General features: G+C 33.9%; 1 protein-coding gene across 1 annotated transcript; it reads left to right on the top strand.

Moving 5' to 3' along the window:
- The first annotated feature begins 1,487 nt into the window (after nucleotides 1-1,487).
- Nucleotides 1,488-10,987, top strand: LOC25497745 (actin-related protein 2). Its single transcript, XM_013592458.3, has 15 exons — nucleotides 1,488-1,655; nucleotides 1,864-1,974; nucleotides 4,863-4,997; nucleotides 5,087-5,158; nucleotides 5,235-5,313; nucleotides 5,635-5,684; nucleotides 6,778-6,881; nucleotides 6,986-7,054; nucleotides 7,135-7,198; nucleotides 7,802-7,870; nucleotides 8,085-8,168; nucleotides 8,518-8,576; nucleotides 9,504-9,570; nucleotides 10,160-10,243; nucleotides 10,551-10,987. Exons 1-15 carry the CDS (start codon nucleotides 1,614-1,616, stop codon nucleotides 10,629-10,631), a joined length of 1,170 nt encoding a protein of 389 aa, XP_013447912.1. The 5' UTR covers nucleotides 1,488-1,613; the 3' UTR covers nucleotides 10,632-10,987.
- The last annotated feature ends 1,036 nt before the right edge of the window (nucleotides 10,988-12,023 follow it).

Raw genomic sequence — 12,023 nt, 5'->3', positions numbered from 1 at the left:
TATGAATTTTTGTGTGGCATGATTAGACATAAATATGAACTTAATTGATATTATTATTTATGTTAGACTTAATCGATTAGAGGGATATTATAATTTTTAGTATATGATTAGCAATTTCTATGTATGTTGTACTTAATTATTATTTATGTTTTATTAATTTATATTTTTATAGTTTTAGTATATGAAATATAAAAAAAGCTTCAAGAAATATGAGCAGCATATTGCAGTCAATGTGTAAGACTAATTATAGTATACGCAGGAACGAAATAAAATGAAATATTGCAACCAATTAAAGTATAAACCATATTATAGTATTTGAGACGTGTATTGTATATAAACCCTATTACACTATTTAAAATCATGAATTTTAGTTGAACTAGCTGTTATTCAAACTCAATTTTAGTCAAACTAGCAGTTACAAACTAACCGTTACTCAAAATAGCCGTTATTCAAACTAGCAGTTATTCATATCCCTATACATGTTATAACATATATAACAAACTTCACAATCGTTTCCAATTTCATTCCCTTAAAAAAAACATTTTCAACTTCTCTCTTTATTCACATTCAATATCAAACTTCTCTTCATATGGATCCTTCCAATCCATCCCATGTTGCAAAAATATTCATGGATTATATGAATGACAACATGGATGAAGACCTTGTGAGGATTTACTTTGAAAGTAATACACAAGAAGAGTTTGTGAGCTCAAGTAGGTCCAGACGCCAAAGAAGAAACATAGAAATCATGAAGAAGGACATGAACAGTTATTCAATGATTATTTTTTAGAAGCTCTAGTTTACACGGATGAGCAATTTCGTCGAAGGTACCGAATGCGTAAACATGTTTTCCTTCACATAGTTGAAACTCTTGATCAACATGATGAGTATTTTCAGCTGAGGGTTGACGCACCGGGTAGATCAAATATTTCACCCATAAAAAAATGCACTGATGTTATTTGTATGTTGGCAGATGAAACATCTGCTGATAGTGTGGATGACTATTTGAGAAATGGTGAAACCACGACACGAAAATGTGCTGATAAGTTTACAAGGGGAAAACCGTCTCAATGCTGCAAAGAGAAAAGAGAATATTGTTTGCCCAATATCAAGAAGGCTCAAGGAAGGATATCTACACAGACTCACCATTGGATTAGAACAATTAAGTTTGAATCTGATAAAAAAACTAGGCAGGAGACAAGGGCATAGTGAGAGTAACATCCAAAAATTGCTTCTCTTCCCTCTTTCTTCGCACATGAACGAAGTAGAAAAAATAGGTGGGACCCATAGTACTTTTATCTCTCTCCCTAATTTCTCTTTTGCACCAAATGAGAGAAAAATCATTCTTCTCTCCTTATTCTCTCTTGCCTATTTCATACCTACCAAACAGACCATTACTGTTTCATGTTTTTGCAGTATTAAACCTTCAAAAAAAAAAAAAAAAGTTTTTGCAGTATTAAGAAATGAAACGACAAAGTAGTGAAGTCGTTTAATCAACTTCCACTGACTAGACATTCTAACAAAGAGTCCCCACCCACCCCCCAACCGTGCTTGCTGCTCACATCTCCGCGCGAACTCAAACTGAAACCCAATTCTACCGATCGCACCTCATCATGGACAGCAAAAACGTCGTCGTTTGCGACAACGGAACCGGAGTACCTCTCTCTCTCTCTCTCTCTTCAATCTCTTCATTCATTTCAAAATCAAACTACATTTCAATGGATCCAATAAATTACCGATCTCAAATTAGCATCAAACTTTATACATTTCATTATTTAACACTTTATGTTTCTTCTACTTATAATGTAATTGTTTTATTTATTTAATTCATCATTTATTTTGTGTTTCTATTTAAAATTTCAGTATGTGAAGTGTGGTTTTGCTGGTGAGAATTTCCCGACTTCTGTTTTTCCTTGTGTGGTGGGGAGGCCAATGCTCCGATACGAAGAATCGCTTACCGAGCAAGAGCTAAAGGTATGCAAAACATGATTACTAAGTTTTTTCAATTATGATATGTATGTAACTTGTTTGATCTATGAGATCAAATGTGGTTGTTATTATTATTATTATGAATTTCAATGTTCTTAGTTATTAGTGATTTTCCATTCCTAGTTGTTGAGAGTCACACATTGATTAGAGGTAGTGGTTATAAACCATTTTTGTGGGATGAGTTAGACACTATTTGGATTGACTTATTTGAGCTTATCTACTGATATAAGTTTTCTGAGACTGTTTGGGAGAATTTACGAAGGAGACTGTAGATACTGTAGTTACAAGAGTAGATCAGAAGAGGTTGAGGAAGACCTAGGAAAACTATAAGAGAAACTTTTAGGAAAAATTTAGAGGTTAATGAGTTGGATCCAAATATGGTTTATGATACAACATTATGGCGTAATTTGATCCATGTAGCTGACCCCACTTAGTGGGATAAGGCTTCGTTGTTGTTGTTGTTTGGGAAAATTTATGAAAACAACTTATGACAATTTTCCCAAGTTCTCATATGTTGCTTATTAAAACAACTTATAGCATATAAAAAAGAATTTAACATCATTTTATTTTTTTCTATAAAAGTAGCTTATGCAAGCTTATACATAAGCGATTATCATGATAAATGTTTGCGCTATAAGCTGCAAATAAGCTGTTTATCCAAACAGGCCCTAAGCCTAAACTGTAAGATGATATAAGAGCTTATTCCAGATTTGTTGTTGGTCCAAGATCTCTGTATAGAAGAAGATTATTATTTTTATTGAATAACAATAGAATGACAATAAAATAAAAAAGATTTATTTTTATTCATAATAGGATCCCAACAAAAGCGAACCTCGCACATAGGCAAGTTTTACCACCGGAGAGCTCTTTACACTGTGTGATGGGGTGCTAGAGTCGGCCAGCCATTTGTTCCTACATTGTTCTTTTGCGATGAAAGTGTGGGATGAAGTTAAGAGATGGCTGGGTTTTCATTATGCGACTCCACCTAATTTATTCTTTCTTTGGGATTGTTGGGATAGAGTTTCGACCAACAAAAATATCCGGAAAGGTTTGAGGATGATTTGACATGCGGGGGTGTGGAGTATTTGGAGGGCCCGAAACGACATAATTTTCAACAACTCGATTGGTGAAGTGGAGGAGGTAATGAAGGATGTAAAGGTTCTGTCGTGGAGATGGTGTTTAAGTCGGTTGCAAGGGCCGGCGTGGTTGTTCTATGAGTGGCACTGGAATCCAAAAGCATGTCTGCTGCGTTAGGGGCGCTGTGTTTTCGAGGCTGAGGCTGTGGTATGCGGTGCCTGCGGTTAGGTTGCTGTCAGTAATGGATATAACAGCATAAGCTTTGTTGGGATGCAGCATGTTTTCGGCTGCTGTCATTTGTTTTAGCAAGACTAGGTTTTTTGGGCTGATATTGGTGCTGTGTTTTTGGGGTTTTCCGGTATGTCGGTGACCTTGTATTATTGTTTTTCTGTCCGCGAGTTTGTTGTGCATCTTGTACACTCTCGACGTGAATAAATTTTGCTGATTCTAAATAAAAAAAACTCGTAGGGTGTGAAGTAGGAGGAAGAGTAACTTATACCATCAATGACAATGTTAAAGAGTGAGAAGAAGAATCACAGAGAGAGAATTGGGATAGAAAAGGAGTGAATTCACTTCATAAATCATCCATTCCTTGGTTTCACATTCCCCTCTCAATTCAAACAATCTCTCAGCCATGAGTTTAGCTTTGCCTTTGCCCACCTCTCACCTCCTAATTTTCATGACTTCCTCTAGCCTAATTTTGATTCCTTGTAATTGCCTTGCTGTCGATTTCCTTCAGCTATCGATCCACCATTCTCTAATCGACTTGCCTTTGCTGGCAGTTTCATTGCACTATGTTATTCTACGTGCATTTGTCCACATTTCAAATGTCGGTTTTTGGGGTTTAGTTAAATCCTAATTTCAAATTCTAAGATGATATTAGAGTCTAATTCATATCTTTTATTAGGCCAAGAATTTTCCACTTGCACACAGTATTGTTAAATGGCAGCATGGCGGAATGGCGTGGTGGAATTTTTGAAAACTGCCATGGATAGTTTGCGCAGGAATGCCCACCACAGGCCAACTGCTTGCTTATGTGGCGAACTTTTGGCCTTTCGTTTATTCCATTATCCGCCATCGAAAACACTGCCTGCAATTTTCCATGCTCCAAATGTCGATTTGTGGGCGTGAGAATGTAATAGAAATCTACAAGTGGAAATGAACAATGGGAAAGTATTTGAAGGGAATTGATTGTATTTTATTGATTGAAATGATGAACTCAGTTAAAAATAAGTATCCCTAAACTGCCAAGAGCAATGCTCCTTACAGAGTGATTCTCTCTGTCCAATATAAAATGTAACTCATTCTTTCGATACCCTTCTTACTCCCTACTGCTCCCATGTATTCGGAACTACCAGCACCTCATGCTCATGCGCTTGACAATTCTGTTACACAAGTTTCCAGCTCAGCTTTTCCATTTTCTCTCTTATTCTTCCTCTAATAGACCCTCCACACAGTCGGCCTCACATTTGGGCCTGCAGATAAATGCACTTCCGTATCAGAACGTATCCCCATTATTCCACCCACAGTAATCCACACTTTAGAATTCAAATGTCCATTTCTAAACTTAAGGGAGTGTGTTGAAAATATCGCCTATAGATATGTCCTAGGTAGTGTTTATAATGCTTTGCTTAGGTTGTTTTTGTCTTACTAGTCAGTTTTGCATTGTTGAATTAGGCCTTAAGCCTAGACATCATAAACAATTACATATACACTTAATTACCCGTTTTTAAGATGTTGCTCGGGTCTCTGTGAGATTTATTATTTATTTACTATTTAAATTATGTTCTATTTAGGATATTGTTGTTGGCGAAGGATGTGCAGACCTGCGGCATCAGCTTGATATATCTTATCCTGTGAACAATGGAATCGTCCAAAACTGGGATGACATGTGTCATGTGTGGGATCATGCATTTTACAACGAATTAAAAGTAACCTTCTGGTGCTTCTTTCTCATTGCTCTTTCAACTGTGAATATTTGATTTCGTAGCTAACTCTGGTACACGATTTTTCTTGACAGATTAACCCACAAGACTGTAAGATTCTACTCACTGATCCGCCTCTTAATCCCTCAAAGAATCGCGAAAAAATGGTTTGTGGGCCAATCTTGTTACCTTTTGCTAATTTGTTTTTTGCATAGTAATTGTTTATGTGATTTGACCTGGCAGGTGGAGACAATGTTTGAGAAGTACAACTTTGCTGGAGTGTTTATCCAAATCCAAGCTGTTCTAACATTATATGCTCAAGGTGCTTATAGAGATGAGTGAAGGTTGATGTTTTGTTGTTTATTCACCTCATCCTAATTAGTTTACACCTCATAATTGCTATTACTCATTCTTGGAAACTACAAACTCTAATTATAACGTATTTACAAACCTTTGATATTTTATAATGCATTATGATTTTGTTTTATAAACCATATGCAGCAATGTTATATATCCTAATTTGCAAGGCTTTGAAATAGGGCTAATTCGCGCTTCCTTTATTATTAGGTCTCTTGGGAAACTTATTTTTCCTTTATCAGTATGCATTCTTTGTGCATTCATAACATTTCTTTGGTTGTCTCAGGTTTGCTGACTGGATTAGTTATAGACTCAGGCGATGGTGTCACTCATGTGGTAATTAATTAACGTCTATGCTTCTTAATTATAATTCTGGTCACTGCAATGGTTATTGCTGGGTCCTATCTCTTATATTTTTATATAACTATGTTGTCATGCTCTACAAGCTTATGTCCTTTTGGTTGCTCATAACAATTGGTGGATTTGATGAGTTAAGTAACTAAATCAAACATTTGACAATTTCATAAATATTCTAAATGATATTGTATGTTAATCTTAAGAAATACTGACCGACACAGAAATACTATATGTGCTGAGAAATTCTATTGCAAAGTTGGTTATGGATGAGTTGGATGGATTAAAACCTGTTGCAAACCGTTCCTAGATGAGTTGGATGTAACTTTGGACGGATCCCAAGTTGGATATGGATGAGTTGTTTTTCTTAACCTGTAGGGTGTCATGATTACACTGTCATCTGGTACATAGAAAGTATTCATACTACAATCACAAAGGGGGAAGCACCATGTGGAGGCCTAGAAAAACAAGAGTTTGTTGTTAGTTTACTCACACAGAGAAGACCTTTTTCTTGGATAATTACTTACTCACACAACTCTGTGGATGTTATTGCAGTTAGTTCTTTCAGTTCAGTGCATGAAAATTGTCATCAGTTTGTTTAGCATTGCTCATAACTTCATTTTTATGGATTGCTTATTTTTTAATCATTAATATTTAATATACAATTTATAATGTCATTGTAGATGAATGTATGCATGTGTCTCTGTATCATATCATAACATATCCTTAACGGCTCCATGAAGTTTGGAGATATGCAACTCTGATAGTTTTGTAGATAATTTAAATCAATTCTTTAAAAGAAAAGTATTACTTTCCTGCATTGCTTTTGGTTGAACCAAATTTGAAATGGTGAAATGTTGTGATTTATCATTTCTATTTGTTGAAGCACAATTTATGAATATAGTATACTGACTGATAATCTGTTAACCAAATATAATCTTGGTGCGCAAACATTATATAGATCCATGGTTTAAGGAAGCGACATGTGGTTAACAAGTTTAGTATTATGACAAATTATTATTTAAAGCATTCAATCGGAAAATGTTATTAATGAAAGTTTTGAACTTTGATCCAGGTTCCGGTTGTTGATGGCTATTCATTCCCTCATCTGACGAAACGAATGAATGTAGCTGGCCGACATATAACTTCCTATCTTGTTGATTTGCTTTCTAGGAGGGGGTGAGGGCTATTTTCTTTTCGTTTCAGTTGTAATATCAGTATTATGTAAAGCTGACCCTTTTTATGCTTCAACTCTAACCGGAACACAATTTTCTTTCCTCAAGATATGCAGTGAATAAGAATTCTGATTTTGAGACTGTAAGGGAAATCAAAGAGAAGCTGTGCTATATAAGGTTGGAAACAAATCTCAATTCAAATATTGGTTTTGTGTGGTCTATAATGTGTTCTCAATAGCTCATCTATTTTCCTGCAGCTATGATTACAAGAGGGAATATCAGTTGGGGCTTGAGACCACAATCCTTGTTAAGAACTATACTGTAAGTTGATATCCTGAATTTCCATAACTCTACATGACCAGTTCTGCGTAAATGATTATTGATTTTAGTTGGAAATTCTGGTGGCTCAAGTTAATATGTTAATATTTGCCTAGCGAGTTTCTTTTCATATGCTTCTCAAAGCTTTTCTGTAACGAATTCATTGTTTTTGTGCCTTAATGCATGTCTGTAATATGTTGTATGCTTAGTATTTTTATTATTATTTATTGTTATGGTGAGTTATTTTTTTAGTTCCCTAACTTAAGGTAACTGCTGATTTTAGTCTCTAAACTTTCAAAAGTTGTGTTACATCCTCCAATTTTTGAAATATATTACAATTGGTTCCAATTGTTATATTTTTGTCCCTACAATAAAAGTGTTTTTTTTTTTTTTTTTTTTTTTTTTTTTTGGGTTCAGACCCTGTAATATTTGATAGGGTTCATGTATGTCACAAGGTGGCTGTCAATCATATACTTTTTTGGGTTTTCCATAGATTTTTTTTTGAATGGTCACTTCCATAGGGTTCATGTATGTCACAAGGTGGCTGTCAATCATATACTTTTTATGTTGATGATATCACTTACTGATTTGCATTCTCTGAATCAGCTTCCAGATGGAAGGGTCATTAAAGTAGGCACCGAAAGGTTCCAGGCCCCTGAGGCTCTTTTCACCCCGGTAGGTACTTGGTGTCCATTTCTCTCCTGTTTTCTCTAAATCAGTTTTTCAAACCCTATCAGAATGATTAAATTATTGAATGATTATGGTGAACTTTTTTCAAACTAAACTTTTTAATTTTATTTTTTATGGGGTGCCATTGTTATTGTAGAAAAAATATAGTATGTATAATTTTCTGGCTTATGATTGCTTGGCGTTTTCCCCCTTCTTGCAGGAACTTATAGATGTCGAAGGTGATGGAATGGCTGACATGGTATTTCGCTGCATTCAAGAAATGGATATTGACAACCGGATGATGGTATGATGCTCCATTTTAAATCTATATACTTTAATCTCATTATCTCAAGACATGGTATTTCACTCTGGACCATAATTTTCTTGAAAACTATTTTCATGCTGCCTCAGTTTATCCTTTTTCACCTACTCGACCAAATAAATCCTCAAGTTGTGTTGTTTTATTTATATAATAATGACCCCACCTGCTTTTAGATATTTGTAATGGTTCGTGAATAATTACATTTTCATCTGCCGTCTTTCTAAATGAGTATCATTATAGCAGTCCTTAAATTGAAGAACTTACACTTGTGATTAACACCAAAATGTCATACAACTTATTCGACATTATTTTCTGATCTTTTGTCTTGCAGCTTTATCAACACATAGTTTTAAGTGGAGGGAGCACCATGTATCCTGGATTACCAAGCCGGTAATTGTTTATTTCTCCTTTACATTAGCTCTAATTGCCCTTAATTTTTTGTGTTCCTTAGTTTTTTAATATCATCAATATATGTGTTCACCGAACATGTATTGCACGACTCTGACCTCATTCATTAGTTTAATTTTCAGCTAAATCCATGGTTATGATATTTTAATTCTATATACTAACGAGTTAAAAGGCATGCATTGTCTGTGTAAATTAGTTTTACACTGACATCCAATAAGAACTCACTTCACTACTTTGCCACTTTATACTGTCCATTTCAAAATACATGTACAAGAGTGGGATGATGGGGCAAAACAACGGACTCATTATTGTTAGTGTAGAATTGGTTACACTGATAGTGCATGTCTTTTAAACTCAAAGTGATAGTTAATGCTACATATTTGTGATCACCTATTGTCCGGTACATAACATGCTCACTGTACCTCCATATTTTTCTTTGGCCAAAAGTGCCTTCTGGAACTCTATTATATGTTGGTTATTTGAAAACTAATGACCGTAGATTTCCTTTCATCTCAGCTAAATGATAAGTTTTTCTATACATATTGCAAGCAAGGTTAACTACCTAAGCATATGCTACATCCGTCCCAAATTATAAGTCACTTTGGCAATTTCACACATATTAAGGAATGTAGTAATTTTGTATGGAAAAGGGAAATTGTGTTATTTTACAAAATTATCCTTCATTATTTGTATGGGAAAAAGAAATTAAAAGAATAGGAAGAAGAGAGTAATAAATAGCAAAGGGTATGATTAGAAAATAAACAATGTTTCATTGGTATTGTAAATTTTTTTAATATATTTTTATCTATTGGACATGGTGTCTGGCTCTTCTAAAATCCTTTGGGTTTTCTGTGTGTTTCCAAAATAAAGTTGGCAAGTCTGTTTTCTTTCTCTGCCCCCCATTTTCAGATTGGAAAAAGAAATACATGATCGTTATCTGGATGTTGTTTTGAAGGGCAACAAAGATGGATTGAAGGTAACCATTGTTCTTTTCCCTCTTTTTTCTGAATGTGTATCTGATAGAACTGGTATCGATTGAAAGAATTTACAGAATATAAACAAGTTTATTACTGAATTCTCTGGAGAAACTGTCTCAAACAGAGAATGATTACAAACAGTAACACTATTTATTACAGACTGAACACAATAGAAAGTAAACTGGATAAACAGTAACACTATTACCGACGAAAATAATAGAAACTGAACATGACAAACAGGACAAGGTTTCCTACCAAGTCTTTCAGAACTTGCTTCTCTCTCACCCAAATAATCACCAATAACTCTCTTATTTATTCTTACTAAGAACACACACACAATTGGCAAACATAATTAATTAATATAAAACATAACTGCCACAAAACTGACTGAAGTCAGTTTTGGTAGTATCCTATGTCTATTATTGACAATATTATTTTTCTTTCTATATTTTAGCATTTATTGAAAACAACTTATCAAGTGCCCTTACTGTATATTGTATAATTGTTTTAAGTCCTGTTTTATAGTCGTTGAGGGAATGAGGGAAAATCTCAAATAAGCTTACCCTTCCTTTTGTTATTGGTGATCAGAAATTACGATTGAGAATTGAGGATCCACCACGTAGGAAACACATGGTGTACCTTGGAGGTGCTGTCCTTGCAGGAATAATGAAGGTTTGAGTTAAATGCTTTGCTATGCATACCTTATATTTTAGTAGCTATAGATGTTATTGGATTTGACTCATCTAATGCGCAAGACTAAAACCGTTGTTAAAAAAAAGTTATTGGTTTAGATTTTAGCTACTTAATAGTTTATTACATATATGCATGTAATTACTCTCTAAACCACATTATTCATATATGCATGTAATTACTCTCTAAACCACATTATTCACTTTAGAGTATATAAATAATTTGGGTCTTTCCTAGTTTGAAATTAAGCATTATCCAAGAAAGTCTGTCTTTGGTGGTTAAAACACAGGATGCACCAGAGTTTTGGATTAACAGGGAAGATTATCTAGAAGAAGGAATTGCTTGCCTTAGTAGGTGTGGCCAAGCCTGACTTATCGAGTTCCAGTGACCACACTGAAAATAAGAGATTATTTTGTGATCAAAATCACATCAGAGGCTGAGTGATGAATACTCAAAGCTATTGAAAGTTTGAATCTGCCTTCAACAGCTTGCATTAAACACTGTTAGCTTTGTATAGCTGAAGGCTAGTTGTGTAGGCACAAGAAGTCTTGTTTCTTGATAGATGTGACAAAAGAATTCTTGTATCTTTCTACAAAAATTGTTGTAACTTTGTTAGTGAATAAAAGAGTTTCATGTCCATGTTTCTTTGTTGAGAGTTTGTACTTACACTAAACAATTGTAAACTTATGTGTTGGCAATAACCAAGTTAATGGATTACATACTCAATCTTTTGAAAATATTGTTGCTTTGTTACTTTTTCTAAAATGAGTCAAAACAGGTTTGAGTTAGCAAATCTTGTTTATCTAACTATACTTGAGTACAACCTTGAATGAAGTTTCATTGGGTTAATTAGCTGTTTTTTGCTAATGAGTACAATCAATTATATACCTAACCAAGTTACTTAGTATGGTGTAATATATCTGTTACACAACGAATATTACTATTTGAAAATCAGAACCAATAAAAGAAAAAATGTATACAAGCTGGTAAGTATGAATTTTGTTCTGTAATGAGTCAATGATTCTTGTATGAACTGATTTAAAAATTTACATAGTTACTAATTAACTAAAAGATTATTAAAACATATCATCTGTGGATGGAGAATTTGAAATTTGAATTTGTGGTAGTATGATAAATGTTTAAATGATTCTCATTGCTTGCTTTAAGATTGAAAGCTATTTTAGGTTAAAATTTTGTTGTTTATTGAATGTAATTTGTGTAGTATGTAATGTAATTTTTTTTGCCTTGAGTTACATTTGTGTAGTATTCTGATTATGATTATGATTCCAGAGATTATGCAGAAGGCAAACTAATTTAGGCTTACAAACAGTACAAAGGGACGTGGCTTTTTTCTTCAACATAACAGCAAATTCACCTTTTCAATAATATTTGAATACATGTAGTTTATATTGTAGAATAAAATTTATAATCAAATTTTGTATTAATGCCTCAATTTTAAAAATACTAATCAACATAAAACATTCACTAAACCATATAAATGAATTCGTTACTCAATCATGCAACTTTTCCTAACACTGCCAATAATAGTGATGCAAGGAAGGAATAGTTCTTCTTATATGTTGTCATCATCTATGAAGTGACAACTATTTATTTGATTTGATTTTCCCTTTGTTTCAATGAAGTAACAACTCTTGAAGTAAAATATTAGGTTATCAAATGTTATGGTCACCAACCTCACCAAACAAAGGCCATTTACACATATATGTTCTTGACTGAGTGTTCTTTTTTTGTCTATGGTCTC

Source organism: Medicago truncatula, chromosome 7, assembly GCF_003473485.1.
Source record: "Medicago truncatula cultivar Jemalong A17 chromosome 7, MtrunA17r5.0-ANR, whole genome shotgun sequence".
In the NCBI taxonomy this organism is placed as follows: domain Eukaryota; kingdom Viridiplantae; phylum Streptophyta; class Magnoliopsida; order Fabales; family Fabaceae; genus Medicago; species Medicago truncatula.
The sequence above is the reverse complement of the archived record's forward strand: the minus strand, read 5'-3'. Positions and strand labels throughout refer to the sequence as shown.

Coding starts and splice junctions, on each gene's coding strand:
- LOC25497745 (XM_013592458.3), top strand. CDS start 1,614: ATGGACAGCAAAAACGTCGTCGTTTGCGACAACGGAACCGGA. Junction 5,159..5,234: donor CAAAGAATCGCGAAAAAATG/GTTTGTGGGCCA, acceptor TTGACCTGGCAG/GTGGAGACAATGTTTGAGAA. Junction 10,244..10,550: donor TCCTTGCAGGAATAATGAAG/GTTTGAGTTAAA, acceptor GTTAAAACACAG/GATGCACCAGAGTTTTGGAT.